We start from the raw sequence: 21,274 nt of genomic DNA, 5'->3' as shown, positions 1-21,274 counted from the left end.
TCACCCAGGGCTGAGAAGAGCATTTATACAACATGTTTTACATTTAATCAATTATAACTGAGGAACCTCATCCATTAGGAGACAAAACAGGGAGTGGGCCACGGACGATGAGTGCTGATTAATTGGGCCCCCCCATTTACAGATTGCTCTGTTCATCCCTTGAGTTACATAACAAGAGCCTGAAAAGTGTCTCTCCACATTCGCCTTTCCCCCCTCTCCTCTCGCTTTATTCCTCTCACCTGCCTAATTAAGTGTCTGCTGCAGCCATTTATGCTTCTATATTTCACGGGAGAATGAATATTAAAAATCCGCCAAACCAGGCACAACCCTGAAAGGATGCGCTGCGTTTGACTGGGCTCTCTGTGGATGACATGAAGCGCATGCTAGCCTAACACTGAGAGGAAGTGATAGAGGCTTGTACAGACAGAGAATCAAGTAGGTGTTCATATATTATGTACACAGAGGTGCTGACTCTGTGTAGAATATCAAAGGGTGCAGAGTTGAAGGAGGAGCATAAAACAGTTTCTACTAATCCACATCCGCTTCCAAATCTAAATCAAGAGGAAAATTCAACCTGATACAGTTAGGGGATGAAGGTCTGGAAAGCTAAAATAAATTATTGCAAAAAAATAAAGTTACAAAAATATATATTTACCCCAAAACAAGAAAAGCAGCACATTTCTTTTCTTTGGACCATTATTGCCTGTTCTCTAAGCTATCAAGTAATGGATTTTGAAAATCGCCATCATCCACTATCAAACACTTAATCAGATGAAAAAAGCCAGAGAGGCTTTTATCCATCATCAATTTAAAGCTACGATGATTTGCGCCTATTTTCTGATTGCCACCGTTTACCTCTACAAGCCAGTTGTGTTCATCAGCCCATGACGAATTCACTTCAAAGGAAGCCTCCATCATGACCCATTTTCCCTTCCACCAACAGCTGAGCTATCGCCCAATAAGGCACAAAGCGGGAATTTTCCCATGAGCCCCTGTGCATCAAAAGCTGGTAAGGCAAACGGAAGACTACCATTCCGAGGCAGCCACATGAGGCAGAATTTGAGGCAATCATTTAAAGTAATGCTAACATCATACATTTTTGGTAACGCAAAAGGAGATTGTGTATAGTTTGAAGTACCACTTTGATTCATTACGGACTCATTACAGCTGAACAAGCAGCATCCATGTTGCACAAGACAACAACGTTAGATGTGATCAGAATACAATGACAAGGCACTCCATAGGATAGGAGGAGAAAAAGCAGCGGACATGGTTTTCAAACCCACTGAGTTACTTTTTCATGCACAAATGTGTTGAATGAGTCATCCTGTTTTTCTTCTATCTAGATTAAAACTCAAGGTCCATTCATAAAAGGGCATAGTCAGAGAACAGACCTAATTGAAAATCCTGTACTGAACACTTTGGTTACTTCAAGTCAGATCTGTGCAGATCCCAAACTAATTAAACTTATAGGGAAGTATTTGAGATCAACAAAGGTCAATAAACACAAAACAACCCAATGCTAGCAACTAGTGTCAATGTTTTTGTCTTACTGAATTTGACTGAATTTGCACTTTTGGGGTTGAAATTACTATAACTTACATGGTGAATTATTATTAATTGTATATATCCACGGCAATAATTCCATTAACACAACAACAGAGAGTTTTGTTCGGCTTTCAGCTACTTTCAGTGGAATTTAATGCTTCCTGCAGATGTTTTTTACTTCAAACACCTGCTCGGAAAGAGGCATTATTCAACTCGACCTGTTGGAAGTCTTAAGTAGCTTAACAGCGACAGAAAAAACGTAGAAGCAATTTTAATCAGTTAGTGCTTCAAAACAGTATTTCTTTCAAAAAAAGAAAGTAGGAGCAACAGAGAGGTGAGTATGACATGACTGTGTTTTCTTTATCATTTCAGGATAATCAGCACTAATTCTATTAGCACAACAGGTAAACCCGGAGGATATGTTGAGTTTGCATCAACAACAAATAAAAAAATAAAAAAAATAATAAAGTACTGTACAGCTATGTATAAAAACAGTTGAAATTAGAATGAGGCCTGCCATTTTGACCCCAATATTTCCACCGTATATGCACAGCAAAGTAGGATTGAACATATTGGTCAAAACAAAGCCACGGTTAACTAGAACGGGACCTACTTTGAGGGAATTGGCTTTCATCGTAAGTAATCTAGAAATTTGAAGCGATGCCATTGTGAGGATCATATGCCACAAGCATGACACCACACGTTCCATCGACAGAAAACAAGCTATCAGTGTGGGGAATGAAATGTGTTTCCTTACCTATTGCCATCTCTATGACGCTCATTTGGCTCTCCGAGGGGGAAAGGATTTTTGGCGGCTTGTCTGTCAGGGGAGCTGCGAGAAGACAAACAGAGAGAAAAGGAAGAGCACATTAAATTCCACATCTTTCTCCCTCATGGACAGTGGGAGTATGATTTATTCATTAAAGACCACAATAAAGGCTGCATTAAGATGGGAACAAATACATGGAAATACAACATTTAAAGAGTGGAAAGAGAAGAAAATGGATAAATTACTGTGACTCAGAATTACCCATTCAAAGCTTTGAACATCAATGCACATGCTTTCAAAGAAGCAGCTGCTTCAATGCTAATGCTATTCGTTCCTCGTCAGAACGAGTGTGTAAGTGATGATATGGCTTTGACATGGACTGCATACAAACTGTGCTGTATATACAGCAGCTGTGTAACTAGTCAACCATTCCTGAATATACAGTATACCCTAAGGTAAAAATCCTTTACAGCTGCAGTGGGCATGGGAAGGTTAAGTTAAGAGCTGCAGCAGGAGATGCAGTATTTTCAGCTGTGTACAGCTAATATGATTGAAAAATGAGAGTTTCTTGAAATATCATAAATGCTTATGGTATCTATTAGAATAACATGAATAATTATTTGCTTCTAAATTAAAAGAAAATGTTCTGCACAAGCAACGTGGTATACATTGTGAAAGCGGTTTGCTGATTTAAAAAAAGTGTATCACAGTTCCATTAGAACAGCCTTCGTCCCAATGCCCTTCAAAAATACACCAACTCCAATTAGACAGCTGCTGAGTAACAAAAAGACTTGCACTCATTATAATGATTCCCTAATTGGTTCTAGTCTTCAAAGTGGTATCAGAGAGGTTTTCTATCTGTGCACGCTTGGAAATACTCAGAGGGACGAGGCTTGTTTCAGTACAAATGACTTGTGGTTTGACTGGAGCAGTGATCGCTGAGGTGAACCTGGAGAAAAGGAGCAGAGTTTCAGCGACAGAATGGAGGCAGGTTTTCAAAGTTCACATTGAAAAACACGGTTCCTCCATACTCCAGTTATCTGGTGATAACTTATCAAAGCAGATATAAAGCCTTCTGGGGAGTTATCATCCCAACAACTGCAGATTAACAGAGCAGACTTCAGATTTTTTCTTTTCTGAGTTGTAGTATTTTTTTTCCAATGCGCATTTCAAGCACCATTTGGCCTTAATGTTTGTGCAATACATGGCAGCTGAGACTTTTATGATGCAACTGCAAGACCTTTGATATCCACTTTTCCACTACTAAGTGTGATTCTGTGGGCGAGATTCTGCCTTGACAAGGCTAGTTAAATACATTCAAAAAGTCAGCAATTTAATTTGAACTATTTTGGCTTTAACTGCGTTTTTTCAAGGACTGCTAAATGTTACACCATCCCTTAATTGTGTACATAAAGGCTCCTAATTGATATCTCAATCGTTGTAGAGACTACATGCAGATTTACATTTGACCATTTTTCTGTTCTGCCACATTCTAAGGGTCAAAGTTTGAGCAACCTGGTTACTGTTCGGGAAAAAGAAACCACCATTATGTTACTTCTGCCTTTGCTCCTGACAATAACTTGCATAATTTGCACAGCTGCTAAAGGTTACTGTCAGGTAAACCTAAACATAGGCCATTTCAGGCATTTCAACAACATTTTTTGAACCTCTAATTGCAATGAAGAAAATATAAATTACTTGACTGGCTTGAAATTTTTAGATACAATGAAATAGTAGCGGAAGATTTCGAGACTTGTAGCTCTGCAGAACAAAAAAACATTTTAAAAGCATTTTCTTCAAGAAACACTGCAATAAATGTAAGAAGTCTGCAGACTTTTTGAGCCAACATGTCTGATGAGCCAATAAGCTCAAAATGTCAAACGCTATTTGTGACATATTAAAAAAGACAAGGGATATTTGCCTTTACCTTTACTCTGTTGGTACCAGCTCTTGATTGGTTTGGATGCACTTATTTCAAAAGGCACTCAATATTTTTAGCCAAAGAACTCTGCTTCGGTCATGTCCACTCACCAATAAAGGAACCCATTGTTCTGATGTCCAATCAATTGACCATACTGTTGTTTTAAATAAAGTCTCATGCAATTTCTTAAGAGGAGTGGGCTGAAAGCATGGGGCAAATGCCAATATTGGCTGATTAATTACAAATTCAAAAAAGAACCATAGGAAACAATGCTTTCCCCTGTGCCTGGCGCAATTTAATGTTGTGTAAAGAAATCGTATTCCCATAATTCCCTTTTTCTTGATGAAATATGCGTAGACTATTTTGTTTCGTTATGACTTTTCAACTCTGATGGTTTGTCTTACACAAAACAGTGCTGAATTTGAAGAGAGAAAATGGTGCACGGGCAGGGATGTGGCTGCATGTATTTATAGTAACATGAAAAGAGAGCTCAGCTGGGGAGACAAACATCAAACATGCAGCCACAACTCGTTGCCTATACTGTTAAAATGAGTTTCAAAGTTTGACATTATATATTTGCGTTAATGATTTCCTTCTTTTTGTTTTTTGTTTTCCTGTGTGTGTTCTGTTAAGCACTTTGGATAAACGATGTTGTGTTTGAAGTGCTATATAAATAAAGTTGATTAAATTTGGATTTGATAAAACAAAAACACAGAAAATGCAATTGAATAATTGTGATAATTACCCAAATCCAACTAGGATCCAAATATATGTGCAACTGCAGAACTGTCAAATGTATGTCAAGTGGACATATTAAATCACTTATTCTTTAACTGTTGGAGAATTTGTTGTCCAAGTGTTATGCATTATAGTAAAGCACTGCTGGCAAATGCCTCCAGTCGTACCTGCAGGTACTGTAGGAAAGCATGATAGTGTTTGAAGTTACACAATCAACTGCTAGGATGTTAAAAACAGGAAAATGGAAACTGTGGCACAGGTTGAAATAAACCTTGAAGTTTAACACTGCTCCTTGTGACTATAACTAGATATTTAGTTATGTGCTATTAATACAACATGACTGCACACAGCACATTTTTGTTCTCAAAACTAACTGGTCTCTGATACTTTATATGCAAATGGGCAGAAAAATCTGAGGCATGAAAGAGATTTAAAATTATTTTCAAAAGGTGGAGCTATCACCCCAACACAAACACATCATATTTACCTACTAGACAAAGATCTAAGGAAACATTTTGTCCATTATATTATAGTCTGGAGGGAATATTTAACTGTTTTATTGTAACTTCTAAAGTCAAAATATTTTAAAAATATTCCTACAGCAATTTTATATTTCTCTGTCATCTGCACTTCATCCAATTGTATCCATTTTTGGGGCTTTTTCAAATTTCATTTTTACCTTTATTGGACAGTTCACAGTATAGAGGCAGACAAGAAATTAGTGGAGGGATGGATGGGTATAAAATGCAACCAAGGTCTCCGGCCAGAATCATATGGTGATACGGTATGTGCCTTGACTATTTGGCTACCGGGGCACCCCCAATTTTATCTGTGGACCTGCACAAACGGGAGCTTCTGCTAAGACCAGAGGGAACACACACTACTACTACTTTACCACCTTGAAAAGGAGTCTCCTATGTCCTTTGATTGTGACAACTCCCAACTCCAGAATTCCATCTGAGCGAACAGGATTAATCTATTGTGTCTCAATTAAAAGGGCATGGCATTCTGCTCACTGTGGCCTCACTTTGCAATTTAAGCGGACAATCAGGAATATAGAGGCTCCCTCTCATTTGAAATGTTTGATATGCAGGTTGCAATGAGCCAGTTGAAGGTGAAATCCCAATCCTGGCAGGTAATCAACGTTAAGGCACATTTTTTAATAAGCTCAGTTTAAAGCTAAAAGTAGCAAAGTAGGAGAAGGCTGTTTAACTCTAGCATGAATTCTGCCTTTATATCCAAATCAAGGGCATGCTGCTGATATGCTGTTTGTCAGTGGGATTCTGCCATGCTGGAAGGCAAGCTAACTCACACAGACACACACAGATTTGAGATGCATTAGTGAAACTGGCTGGTCTTCATCTACAAAACCACAACTCTGTGGTGGGTTATCATGAGTGGGCGTGGGCAGGCTTTTCGCTGAGGGGTGAGAAACACATCCAGGCTGACCTGCTTCCCTAAACATAGACACACAAACAGACACACACACATTCCTGCACACATAAACATCGAAAGGCCTGAAGTCGGTATCAGCTAGGGAGAAAATCTTTAAAGTGTCCCTCTCAGGCCCTTTGATCTGCTCTTGCTGTGATCACATGATGATGGATAGGGGGATGGAGTAATGAAAAAAGACCTTGTTCTCTCCCATTAACTCTCACATCGCCTTCTCTCCATCTCCTATCTGTCTGTCGCTCGCTGTATGTCTTTGTCACTCTGTCGGTCTGTTTCTGTCGCTCTCAGGGGTGAGAGAGAGAGGAAAGATGAAAAAGGAGGGAGAGAGAGAGGGTTGTGGTCCGCTGTTCACACCTCATTAAAGACCACTTCAGCAGACATAGATTAAGAGAGGTGGTGTGTGTGTGTGTGTGTGTGTGTGTGTGTGTGTGTGTGTGTGTGTGCGCGTGTGAGTTTAAGATCGTTAAAGGAAAGAAGCAGTGTGAGTTCCACAGAAGAAAATAAATGAAAGCAGTTTTAGAGCAACTTGAAAGGCAAACCTTGTTAGTCATACACACTCAAAATAAAAAAATAATAAAAATAATAATAAATATATATATATATATATATATATATATATATATATATATTTAACATCTTGCTAGGAACAAAATTCAACTGTTGTGTTTCTGATTCAGTTTCTTCAGATGAGAAATCACAATCAGATTGACATAAAAATCCTTTGCCTGAAGATATTCTTTCTTCTAAAAGATCTAAGACTTATTAAGTACTAATGTGGTAAAATATTTTAGCATTTCATAGGAACATTGTGAAATTTGCTCATAGGAAACCAGTGATGATAAGCACTAAATAATAAGCAGAAATGAAAACAGCAGTATTGATGCCATTTCCATCAGGACAAAAGCTTCCATAAGAGTATAGAAGGCTTGATTCAGATAATAGTGCCTAAAAAATGTTTCAAATTATTTCAAATACTTCAAATACTGTTTTGTTTTTGTATATATTGTCCAAAATCACAACAAGATGAAGTAAGATGTGCCGCTGGATAAATGGGAAATTGTCCAAACCTTTATTTTGAAGAAATAATTTGAAATCAACTATCAAATCAAAAAGAGGGGCTTTCAAAAATGCCTATATTAATGAGCTTTAATGATTTAATTACGTTGTAAACTCATCACTGAATTCAAAAGAAGGCAACAGCTGGTCTAACTTTGAACTAAGTATGTAGTATTAAATTGGTCGGTTTCATAATTCATACATTTTTCACTTCAGAGTAAGTGTTTAAAACACCCCAGCTGATACCTAATACATTAGAAGGTATTTAAGTGAATCTGTAAGACAATGCGAGACTTGAGGACTTTAATGTGTTGGATAAGTTGGCAAGAATGTCAAACTGGACTTTAGCCGAAGGGAACTCGTGAGAACTGGGAAGGAGAAGAAATTTGTCAGCAGCTGTCAGGGACTGTTACCGTTATGAAAAAGTAACTGGCTTCCTCAGGGCAGAAGGGATAAATGATCCCAATTCCATATAACCAGCAAACTGAACTCAATAAGTCACTTTGTCAAATATAGTTTCTGCTGGTAAATAATGATGATCAAAAGGAGGTTAAATGACTATGAACTAAAATGGAACAATACTTTGGGTCAATTGCTGGAATTAAATGCTAGTAGGTATTGCACATTGGGTACTTACTGTGCTGTTTTTGGAAGGATATTGTATTTTTGAGAGGCTGTCATCAAGTACTTACATGGTTTTATTGTGTACTTTTCTTTTTAATGGCTAAATATACAGGTGAATAGACTGGAAAAATGCCATTGTAAATTCTTAATGTGACCCCACCTGAAGGAAAAATTGCTTTCATTACCACACAACAGAACCGGTGCATTTTGCCTTCAGCAGACATACTGTAATTCACAAAATGTGCAGACCAGTCAGATATACAGGACAGTTCCATGTTAATGAAAACAGTGATGCTGCTGTTGCCTGTGATGGTGCTGTGTGGGAGTTAACATTTAACAACATAGTCGTGGCAAAATTTGGTTTCAGTTATTTTAGTGGAAGGACCTTGCGGCCCTGAAACATCTGCCTGAGGCAAGCGGGTGAAATGGAGCAGAGTCAGGATGAGTGCAGTCTCTGATGAAGGAGATGGTGTTTAACTACAAGAGGTAAATGGGGAGCTATAAAGGACGTACTGTATTAGAGACCTGGATTTTTAATTTCTTCAGAAGCTCTATTATTTAGCAATTTGAGGATTCTTATTGAGGAAATCATTTCTATTGTTTTCCCTCTCCAATTGATGTGATAGCGGCATCGCAGGTGGGACAACAGTGTTGTTCAGTACTGTACAGTAACCCTAAAAACAACATTTAATCATTTTATGAGATTACAAATAATTAAAGTAGTTGCATGGTGTTCACTTGTTTGTAAGCTTTTGTTACTACCATTCTGAGGCTGTGCATTGAGGGTACTGTGATGACCCAACCTCTCAGAAATGGACAGGCTGGTACAGACGTGTCACAAAATGCTTTGGAACAAAAAGTTACTGGATTTATTGCTTGTCAGCTGCAATTCCACCTCATCCTCAAACCCACTGGTCCACCTCCTGCCAAAAGCTCTGCTGGCTTTAGATCTGTAGATTGTGCACTGCTGTTGGAGTAAATGGAATCCACTGTTTGTGTCATGTTCCTAGAGCCATCCTGAGATGATAAATGCTTTGTGACATTGCAGGTTATACTGCTGGTAGTATCTATGGCCACAAACGCGGTCAGCAACATTACGAGTCAATTGTAGCTTTCAAATAATGCTCCGTTGTCTTTGAGGGCACTATCGTGGGCCCAGTAAAGTCTCTCCACACTATTGCATTCCCAACACAAGGCTGTCAACAAGGCAGGATGCCTCCATGGATTCATGCTTTTTACGCCGGCCTACTACCAAAAGTCCAGTTGACATTGAACTGGTTCTTATCTACCTGCTGAGATGTCCTTCTACACACCACTGCTGTACTGTGTTTTCATTTGCACTTTCAAATATCTTCTTCTCTGACCTTGCTTCCCAATTTCACCTATAGGATTGCTCCAAACTGCTTCTACAGTATACACTCAGGTGACTTGAAAACACCAGGCATTTCAGAGATGCTGCAAAACGCCATGTCTGGCACTAACAGTCATACCATGTACTGTAGATCAAAGTCTGTCTCGCCCATTCTAATAGTCGAAATGTAACTGAGCCTTTGTGTGCCTTGTTGAGTTGCAGCCACTTGTTGGGATGGATATTTCTGAGGTGCAAAAGACAAATCTTTTATCTGAAAGAGGATGCTGCTTGGATGCTGAGAGACTCCGAGCTGAAATGGTGATCTTTGAAAAATATACTACTGGAAAAAAACGAACCCTAAAGAAATGACTCCTCTCTGAGGACACTTGTTGGAAAATCCCAATATAGAAACCCCGAACAGAACATAATGCAATATATTTCCTTATTGAAAAAATGTGTTGTTTTAGAAGATCCATCAAAACAATTGAATATAAGAGGGCTAAAGGATGGGACAATACATTCAGGGGAAATCACATAAATCACATAACTGCAGGCATTGGGAATAGCTGGAGCGACTTCACTCTCCAGTGAACTCTTTTGAAAAAGAAAGGCACTCCGCATAATTACTCACCATGCTCGTATATAGTACACTAAGATTTTTGCTGTAATAAGATGTCTTTCTGAATCTGATGCATACTTTTTGAACCCTGTGCCACTGTAAACATTTGCACTGCCGGAGAAAAACTGTCCACACATGGATCATGTACGACTAATCATGCATGGCTAAGAAAGAGTTGCTTGTTAATTAGAGAGGCCTGTACTCATTACTCACCTGTTTCTCAGCGGGGGCCACCCGCCTCAAAAACGTGTTATTCACTCGAAGATAAGGAGGGTGGGAGGGATGGTGATATGTTTCAAGCGGCCTGGCCTAAAATATCCCTGAGGGGAGGAGTTGTGAATGAGTCAGAGAGGAAGGAGATGGTGGTGAAAAAGAAGTGGAGCTGAAAGAAAGCTTGGGGTGCAATGTGAGAAGGTTTGTGTGGCGGATAGAGTGGGAGAGGGAGCTGAGAAGAGACAAATGTAGATGAGAAACGTGAAGATGCCAGTTTCTACTTCACAGGAAAGTGTGTGTGTGTGTGCGTGTGTTGGGAGGCAGTTTGGGTTATTGCTTAGGTGAGAAAATGCTTAGTGATGGAGGTTGAATTAGGAAAGCGAGCTGGGTTAACACGTTGCTGATTGTCATCCCCAATAGCCCCATCTCTCAAGCAACCCTTTTAAAGTAGGGTGAGTAACAGTTTTAAACACATTTTTGATTCCATAGAGGTGAAATCTCTTCTTTTTTTGCACGAGGTTGCACATGACTTGTTGCATAGCAACAGATGCATGTGATTGTGTGGAGGACACGTGTTATGTGTCACTACTGTACTTTGAAAAAGAGATGCTAGTTTGACACAGGTCATGGCTGATAAATCACATACAGTATGATTACATGACACCATGTTGAGTGCTTTCCTTTACACATCGGACTTTTGACTGAGGCTTAAAGGCCAGCTGGCCTTCATTAATGATGACAAGGCAGCAGGTGTGATGTTGAACTCTACATGCAGGTTATCAAACATCCTGGATGATTTATGGTCTTTAGATGAAATCCAACATTTCCACATGAAATATATAGGTTTACACACATGATAACTCAATTTTTTTTACCTTAAAGCTGAGATGAAATGAAAAATGCCTTTTTAACCCTTTTAGATCACATCCCCGGTCATATTGTGCACCTATCTAAAAATATATGCCAAACAAATTACAAAAAATTATTTCTTTGTATTTTTTATATCAAAATCCAATCATGTTTTCTTCCTGTAAAGGAAAAAAAAATCATCTTTGCTTACATAAGCTGGTACCAACCAATTTCAACCAATAATAACATGACATCCACCTGTCAATCAATCTGTTATTGTTAGGGGACAGAACTACAGATCCATTAGCAACAACAGTGATAGTGGCTGTGACGGCATTGACACACACACAACACACACACACACACACACACACACACACAGACTCTCAAAGCTGTCACGGCTGGTAACACGGTTACAATCAAGGGAAACTTTTCCGATTTTGACCAGCTCTGTGTCAGTGCAGCACAGGCACACTACATGCTACATCCACCTGGACGGTGGCGCTACTGGATGACGTTCATCTGCATGTACTGCTGGCGCTACAGGGAAAGAGCCGGATGAAAATCAGCAGTTTCCCTATCATCTTTCATCCTCCTTCTGATCTAACAGCAACAACAGGTGAGGGAAATATGTGTGGAGCCATTGCCAACAGTCCTCAGTGGCTCCCTATGGTAGCTCCGTACTTCGCTTAACTCGAAGCCTGCCTCTTTTTAGCGGTCTAATCAAATGCAAAGGATTTAGGGCTCAATTATTATTTTCACTGGTAAATATGTCACAGTGCAGAAGCTAAAGATTCTCCAGCTTCCGTACCGCTGGGACTTCAAAGTGACAAAGCGACAAACATGATTATGACCATGTTAGCATGGTTTCCCTACTCTAAAATCTTTTTTGAAACTACTCCTTTTCCTGATTCCCAAGTCGACACTATCTTACCGTTTAAACACCCTAATAGCTTCTGGTGTGAAAATAGACTCATGAGATGGTCGTCCCAGGCTCAGAAGCATTAAACTGTGTTAACATGCAGTATTCTGCTTTTAAACTGCCTACAAAACACATTAACATTCTGGGAAGCTTTCTCCACTGCAGGGGAATTGTATTCCTGCAGCCTGAAAACAACAGAAAACCTAGTGAATTCCAAAAAAGACAGAATGGAAATGATGTAACAGAAAATTCATGAAGGGGATGGTGTAAAGAATAGTCAGCTTGACAGTTTATAGAACGAGTTTATACAAGGCAAAGAAAGAAATAATGGAGTTAAACCACACACAGAAAGCAGATCTCTCTCCAATTTCCATTGAGCATGAATATGCTGGAGAACCTAATACAGACCCCGGCAATTTCTGAGGCAGAGTCGAGGAAAAATGTACTATTGATTCATACACTTTCTTCCATATAGTGCGTTCTCAGCAAACATTGCTTGCCATTTGTCTTAGCTTTAAATTTAACTACTCGACAGGCAATACCTATGTACTTCCCTGTAATTAAAAAGTGAATTAATCTTGAGTACTAGCTGTCATAAATTCCACCATTTTTCCCCCAGCATCCTTTCCGGTTCCCCTCAATAAATTTATTCAGAGCAATCAATAGGGGTATTACTATGTATATATCGCTGTGGGAATCAGCTTGGCAGGTTGCCTTTGGCAGTGCTACACTTCCTGCATGGCCCATGTTATCCTCCAAAAAGGCCGGCACCAGTTCTATATGTGGACTTGGCTGCTGTTGAGAGGACGGTGGGAGTAACTTGTGTGGGAGTGTTTGAGCAAAGGGCTGTTTAGCTGGAATTTGTTTGAAAAATGTTCTGAGAAAAGTTAAAGAAACAAAATGGGAAAAGAAATTGACTTGGGCAGGAACACACTGGAGAAGAAACTGCTAATGTGACAAGTTCTGCTTACTTAAACATTTGAAATAAAGCGAAAGAAAGTCACAATTAGGCAGATGTGTAAACCAAGGCTGTGTGCTGTAATTAATCATGATTGCGTTAATTACACTTTGTTTTTTTGCCATAATGAGGACTAAAAAGAGACAAACAACAGAGGAAAATATAAAAAATGAAGTATCTTATGCCAAATGATACTGCATCCTCACAGTTTCTATATTGAGATTTCATTGCTGTGGATATTAAAAATGCCAATTCTCTCCCTGCGGCAAATAAGTCCTCTCTCATTGCAGCTACTCCAGCACAGTGAATTATTTCTCTGCTCCGTCTGTAAAAACTTGTCTTTTAAGTCCATTATTTCCCTATTTTCCATAAGCAATGCCATGTCTGATACAATCTTTTAATTAAGATTTTACAAGTTGCTTCCTTCAGCTCAAAAAATGTTTTTTTAGTGCTACAGCATGTTTCCCTAGGACAAATTGTAATATTATTGTTTAACTTGGCAGCTCACACATCTTGCAGATCTCATCTGATTTATTTATTTACCCTGCGCTGCAGGAAGTTCACATTTCACAGCCAATATAATGAGGATCCTATAACCCTCTAATAGAGATTGGTTATAGGGACAGTGCTTCAGTGAAGTTGTTATCGGTATAATCACACATTCAAACTTTGATTACAGATACAAGCTTGGCAGAACTCGATTTTTAAACTCACTGTCTGTGTTACGACCAGTTTAAAACACAATAAGCTATATTCCAAATATCTAAATGATCAATAACGTTCACCTCAATTCACAGCCCAATCAAAGCGATGGTGGCTGAGGATGGTTAATTGTGCTGTTAGAAATCACACCAGAATAAGTCACAGAATTTTTTTTGTGACTTTATAACAACAAGAGCTGTACAAAATACTTGCTCTACTTGATACTTTGATGCTGGTGCCGTGGATTTACTATGTGGTATTACGTCAATATCTTGTGTAATTATGGTTAGTAACGGTGAAATATATGTAATGCACAATGAGCATTGAATGAATATTATTTGCTTGCTGTTGTGTGAAATATTGGTAACAATTATTAGGTCAAAAAAGAAGTAGAATACTATACTAATACTATATCATAACTTGGTGTTTTTTTTATGATCAAGAGAAACATAAGACAGTCATTACTGTATCATAAAACAGCTGAGAGAATAATGAATTGGTAACAAGAATGTATCCATTTATACACATGTAAAATGAGTTATGGTACACAGAGTACATGCTATTGTTATACTAACCACAAATTACTTTTAACCAGCAAGGTGATTCATCAAACACTACTGTGCTAGATGTTATCATTAAGCCAGGCTTATCTGTTGCTATGCTACATCTTTTCCCTCTTTACAATGCAGTACATGCACTGCCTGTATGTATAGTAGGGATGTAACGATTACCGGTGTAACGGTAAACCACGGAAAAAATGTTGATGATGACAATTACCATTTTCATTTAAAATATCATTATTATCACGGTGGATTACCACAGTGTGGAAATCGCGTGTTCCCAGCTTCACCCGAGTTTCCTGAAGTCGCAGCGCGGGCGCACTGCGTAGCCTACAGTGCGTTTCTTGAAGTTGGAAACAGGGCGGAAAGAGAAGATGACAGCGCTCAGGACATTTATTAGCCTTGTAAAAACGCTTAGAAATCACTTGCTCTCTCTCCTGAGATGATTGACCAATCAGTGTTAAGAGTCATCGCTTTGATCTCCTGCCAATCGCTCGTGCTCAGACTGGAGAAGGGGACAGAACAGCAGCTGTAAACTGACTTTTTTCTTTATCATTCCTTTCCCGTTTTCGGACTTGTTGAAGTGATGTGTGTGTAGCCCAAAACGTAAGTTAAAACTATTCTGTAGCTTGCTAAACTGTCATGGGTTTTACTGCCTCGTTATCTGTGTAAACATTTAAGCTACGTTTATTCATATTTCAATAAGTGTTCTGCTACGATGTGCATATTAAAGTTTAGCCCATGTTACGACATGACATTTATTTGGGGAGAGAGAGATATATTAAATCCTTGATAAAATTGTTGTTGCTGTGTTTCTTATTGCATAGCTGATAGATGTGCAGATTGTTTAATATTACTTGTGCAGCCACGTGTTGATTTTCAGGTTGTGTTAGGGCAATTTGCTAGCAACGTGCAATCGCCAGCAAACAGACTTGCGCTGTGGAGCCACGTGCTTAGCTATTAAAGGTGTATTACACTGTTTGCTCCGTTATGGATATGTGTGCTGTAATAGATGTGGCTTATTCTCAGTTGAGCAATATTTTACATTTATGTTAATTATTACAAAGAAATGTAAATTCTTAGTATTGTTTCTTGTTATATGCTGGTGGCTATAACATTTAGTTTTGGTAAATAATGTTCATCGTAAGTCAGATGCTTATTAATGTGCATTATTATTTGCTTATATTTCAGAACCACATCCAACTTCACATGTAACGTCAAATACAACTTCATAGTTAACTTTATGTTCGAGTTGTGAATACATTTTCCTGGATCTCAAAGTCAGACATCGCTGGTTCAAGTTCTTACCGGACACCCTACAGCAGGCCAGTGTTTCAGTAGCCAGTTTTCAATAGTTTTTACAAGGCTATTGCCTATATTTTTGTAATATAATAATCACTGTTACACTTTTTGAAACTATTTCAGCTTGTTTAGGACTATCAGTGCTTTCTGAACATATTGAACGCACTTTTAAAAATATCGCAATTATACAGAAAATTGTGATCATTTTGGTCACTATAACCATCAAGTTAAATTTTCATACAGTCACATCCCTAATGTATAGTTTGTATATTTCATACTGTGCATACACAAGATGGTTGGTAAATACACATCATATAAAAAAGACTGTCAGTGCTTACACAAGCCACTTATATCAACCTGACTGCCAATTATCAGTATGTGTCAGCTTGTCTGGCACACACCACTGTTATGAGCTTAAAAAACAAAAAAATGATGAAAATAATTTCATGTTGCATAGGGAGAAGTCTTCAAACACATTGCAATAAACACTGTCAACCTCTGCAGGAAAAGACCCCTCTAATGGTTGCTATAAACCTCTGATTATTGGAACCACTGGACCATTGGAACATAAAATAAAAAAGTTAAGGTATAATTCTGGAAATTGTAACTTTGGTCTTTGCTTGGTTTTGGCAATCATTTGCATCAGTAATAGTGGTACCAAATATTGCAGAGGTCTGGGACAAGCAAAATCCCTAAGTCAAAGTCCAACTTTATTTGGAGGAAAAACCAAAAGCGAGCACACACTTGATGAATGCAATGTTATTATTAGCAATAATAACATAAATACCCAATTTTTAATAAAACCGAATTATTGTTAAAAAAAAGATTCGTCATCAGTTTGAGTCTCCGTTGTTAATCTTAATTCTTCTTGGGGGTAATATCAAAACATTGTAGATCATTAAGGAGATATTAGGATTGGAGAGGTATTGTCCCCCACTGGAATATGACTGTCCAACCCTGGTGACCCCGCACCAGATTCATATTACGATACGTAATTGGCTTGTCATCATTAATGGATGAAAAACATGTTACCCAATGAGAAAGTTCAAAGTTGGCTGTCAACCTTCAACAAAACCAATTATTGTTCAACACTTACAAGATACTGTGCAATGCAAAAAGCAAAACAGATCCCAATCCTATTCAACCCTTTAAAAAATGGTTTCCGTGGACCAATATCACTCTCTGCACAGTTTAGATTTTGATTGCAGCAATCTACCAAGCCCTTGTGTGTTAGTGACCACTACATTAAATCCAAACTATGCATGCTCAACTGTGATGGTGATGCAGTAGCTTCTACGTGCAGATTATTATTATGATTATTATTGCTATAATAGTCTGAACCTCTGTAAAATAATACAGTCTTTAGCAGTCTTTCTACAGTCCACTCTGAGCAAATACAACCAAACTGGATTTGAAGTAACATGTTTCCCTCCCAACGTTCCAGTCACACAAACTGGGTTGGTCAAATATTGGCATTTGACTTTAGGCACTGCGAGGTCCAATTGCTGGTGCCTGAAATTATTTTAGCCAATGTTTTTTGGTGCTCGGCACAGAGCTTAAACATCCTTTGGAATGTGCACTGAGTATAGCACAAACCCTTTTGCATTATTAATCAAAGCTGCCTTCAACATACCTCTGGAAAGAAATTTGATTCAACCAGTGAGCTTAAGCACTTCCATAAACAAGGATATGATCGTCTTTAATAATAAAAAAAGCTCTCAAATGGATGTTACATAAGCAAAATAGAAATCCTTGGCCAAGTGAACGGTTAGGAGGCTTGCATCTCAGAGGTGGCCTGACATCATCGACTGAAAGGGATCCAAAACCTGCAGCTCCCTCAGCAGATGACTAAAGTATTACTTCATTATTCAATTTCTAAAAAGGATGCAAATAACCGTGAAGCTGCATTTAACCTCAAATGCTGCACACTGACCCTTCTATATATGATAATATTCTAACATCTTTCTGCAGAATGACTAATAAACTTGAATCACTGGGATCTGTGCAGTGATAGTTGAGCACATAGCACCTCTCTCGCTCTCTTTCATGGGTCTCTTAGCCATGCACCTTCGCTCTAGCTCAACCTTTCTTATCACAAACGGACACATTTGACCTTCCATATAGCCCTCCGGCTGAGGACCAACATGTGAACCTGGGCTGCCATCGACGTCCTCTTGCATCATCAACGCGAGCTTGAAATGACATCGAGACCCAGCAGGCACATGATTGTGATCAAGTGACATCATAAGGAGAGGCTATGACCCTCAGATAACAGCTAGTTTACCTACTACAGTCTGTCACTGCCAGTGCTGCAGTGTAGAGGTCTTCATGGGTCCACTTGGCTCTTAGTGACCACAATCGGAGTCAGGCTGGGTAAAAAAAACATTCAGTCTTGAAAAAATTGCTTGTGTTGTTTTTTTTCTTCTTTTTACAGTGACTGCTTGTTTATTGGTGGTGCATAATGCTGCCAGTGTTGGTGTTTTCTCTCTGTTTGGGTCAGATCAAACACAGTTTGGATTGTGTTTAATTAACTGTCCTTGGGTCCCTTTCTTTGAAGAACATCTGCACGTCACTTTTGGATAGGAATACCATGGGCCTGTTTTGGATCTGGGTCCAACAGCATAGTTATTGTAACTCCAGCCGACATGTCCCTCTCAGCCTCCTGCCAGCGACTGCTTAGTTTTGGTTAAACCCCTGTTGCAAGCTGCGAGGTGCTCCCCTGTGTGAATCAGTAACCTCCCTTGCCCGAACACACAGCCTAAACCCCTCCAAAACACACAGGCTCTTTTTTTCTTCATGACAAACAAGACAGTTGGCACAGAGGCTTCTCAACGATCTATTTATTATTTGTCTTGGTCACCCATTCATTGCACTCGCAAACCAAAGTGACCCCCCAAACTGGCCAGCCCCCTATTACAAACTGTGTCTATTTTACTTGAACTCTATTCCAACCTCCACCTCCTCAGCTTGTTGCCAGCGGCCTGTTTAATTCCTGCTTTGTGCCATTTCTGCACAGTGGCCCCCTATTGCCGAGCTATGAATCCCTCCTCCCAGCTCCGCCACCGTGCCTCCCATCCCCCTTCCTTCTCCCCTCCCCCACCCCCTCTTCCTTCCTCTCGACCCCTTTGCCAGTGGCCCTGCAAATCTCCGGAGGCAGGCAGTGCCAAACGTTCCAGCTGTTTAAACAGGTCAGTGGTTGGTGCCTAGTGCCAGCCAGGGTAGCATTGCCACTGTGGTGCCCTACATCGCTGGTTTGTGTTCCCCCCCCCCTGAATCTGTTGTGCCAAGGGAGCTGCAGGGACCTAACTGTACTGGTGCTTAGCTAGATTTACATTCACTGTATTGCCTCAACGCCCTTTTCTGTGTTTCCGACTTTTGTATTGTTGAAAAGAAAAGGGTTTCAAGGCTTGATGAAAACAATCAGAGCTGTATCACAAAGGCATGAAAATACACTAATTTAGGCCAGCAGTGTAATACCACTGAGTGGGCAACAGCCTGCTCTTCCCATGAACTAGAATGATCCAGGTGAAAGCTGTGAACATTTACTGATTTCACCTTTTAAATCCACTACATTCATTTAGGGGAGATATGCTATACATAGATGAAGGGAAAAGGGAGAGACATTTATGCAAGATTTAAGCCTCTGGAAAACTGACACATGAGTTCTGCAAAAATAGAGTGCAACTCATTACAAGCAAGGCATTTCTGATATCAGTTACTCGCAATGCCACATTGTTATTCTACCAAGACATGCAGTCAGAACAGTGTAAGATTGGAGAATTTCTGAATTTATTCCACGTTCTGCTCCATTTAGTATCTAAATTTTAAAAGTTTGAGGTGGAGTTGACAAAAAAGGGTTACACACTGTCCTTCACACTTGATACTAATTCTAAAATAATAATTTCACTCCATAAAATGCCTGTTAGTTCATATTAATCTGACACATCATTTTATGCTAATATTGAAGAAGGATAATGTAATTTTTTTCTTTAAGTTTTTGATAAAAGAATTCTTTGATGGCTCCATGGAACTTACAGACTTGACAAAATCAGACACTAAAATATAAAATGAATGTTTCACCTCTTAAAGGTCAAAGTAAAGGTCGCTTTTTATGTTTGAATTAAAAAGTCTTGGCAGAGAGTATTTAAAGAAAAAAGGAACAGAGGAGGTGATGTACTGTCAGGATATGCAATAAAAGGCTTTTATCATGAGAACAGTATCAGAGTCTAGTCTGTCAGTCTGATCAGAGTAGTTCCACATGCAGGTTGACTCTGCAAATGTAATGTAGGTGGACGGCTGACGAATGTTAACTAAAGCAGAATCTTGTCATGTAGGTATGTAACATCAGTCTATTGAGATGCTATTGGCCCAATCTTTTCATTGTAGAACAGTCGCTCATTAAAAAAAAGACCTTATGGCCCTCGGGCTTCCAATTGGGTTTTATTTCGAACACAGTCGTCAAAACAAACTGTCGCACTGAAGCAGATTTTAAAAATAAAGGAATTAATGCCACATAGGAGTTAAAAGATGAATAAAAATATATATGTCTGGAGCACTTGCAGGATGGTAAGCATATACATAGATTGGTTTTTCCCTGCTCATACATCACATGGCGTCTAAGGGAAATGCATACAAGAACTGTACAGCAATGTTTTCCTGTAGAATTATGCAGCAACCCCTGCAGGCCAATTAGGGCCGAGAACTACTGCATTCATGTTGGGGGACAAAGGAAAATCGGCTTTTACTCATACTAAAAAGATCTTTCCTTTTTATTGTGTTTATGTCTTTCCTATTTTGAAAAGAACAATAACTTTGTTATATCAAGATTCTTTGCCATAATAAACATCTCAAGAAAAATTTTCTCATTGTAAGATTGTCTCACGTCCTACTTGTTTTATCATTACGGGATGTTTTGTTTTTATTATTATGAGATCGTCTCAACTTATATACAGCTATTTTTGTTAGTGACATTAACCAAATATCCATTGTCTTTCCCCTATATTCATTGTGCAGGGACGCACCGCCGTGAGCCCATGAATGAGTTAGTTCTGTTGATGTGAAGAGTGGTTCGTGTGGATTTCGAAAAGTAACTGATAAATATTTACAGTACAAGCCAAAAGTTTGGACACACCTTCTCATTCAATGCGTTTTTTTAATTTATTTTCATGACTATTTACATTGTAGATTCTCACTGAAGGCATCAAAACTATGAATGAACACATATGGAATTATGTACTTAACAAAAAAAGTGTGAAATAACTGAAAACATGTCTTATATTTTAGATTCTTCAAAGTAGCCACCCTTTGCTTTTTTTTATTAATAAGGGAAAGAATTCCACTAATTAACCCTGACAAAGCTTTAACTATATAAATGGCAGATACGAAAAAGCTCATGTAAGTATGTTTTTGTTAGACAGTGACAATGTGTCATTTAGGTATGAGACAACACAAGAGGGAGAAAAGCCAAAATCACTTTGTAATGCCACAGAGGGGGGCACTTGGTGCTAATGATAGGTCTGCCCCTGCACATATTGCAAGAGATAGTTCATTGAAAATACAATAGAATTTAGACATGCTCCAGATCTGTCACAGAGAGTGCTGAGATGTATTAAATCTAGCTCTATAAGCCCAAAACTCCATGTGAGTTGAATATGAATTAAACATATTTGAAGGAGACGAGTGACTCCTCA

General features: G+C 38.9%; 1 protein-coding gene across 6 annotated transcripts in view; it reads right to left on the bottom strand.

Moving 5' to 3' along the window:
• The window catches only part of LOC114551118 (interleukin-1 receptor accessory protein-like 1), a 269,852-nt gene that overhangs the window by 89,221 nt on the left and 159,357 nt on the right, over nucleotides 1-21,274 (bottom strand). For all 6 annotated transcript variants that reach the window (XM_028572210.1, XM_028572209.1, XM_028572213.1 and 3 more), the window contains one exon: nucleotides 2,306-2,380. In XM_028572210.1, coding sequence (XP_028428011.1) covers nucleotides 2,306-2,380 — 75 coding nt within the window. The remainder of the gene's footprint in view (nucleotides 1-2,305; nucleotides 2,381-21,274) is intronic.

This window comes from Perca flavescens, chromosome 24 (genome assembly GCF_004354835.1).
Source record: "Perca flavescens isolate YP-PL-M2 chromosome 24, PFLA_1.0, whole genome shotgun sequence".
Classification (NCBI taxonomy): domain Eukaryota; kingdom Metazoa; phylum Chordata; class Actinopteri; order Perciformes; family Percidae; genus Perca; species Perca flavescens.
This window is presented reverse-complemented; position numbering and strand designations above follow the sequence as displayed.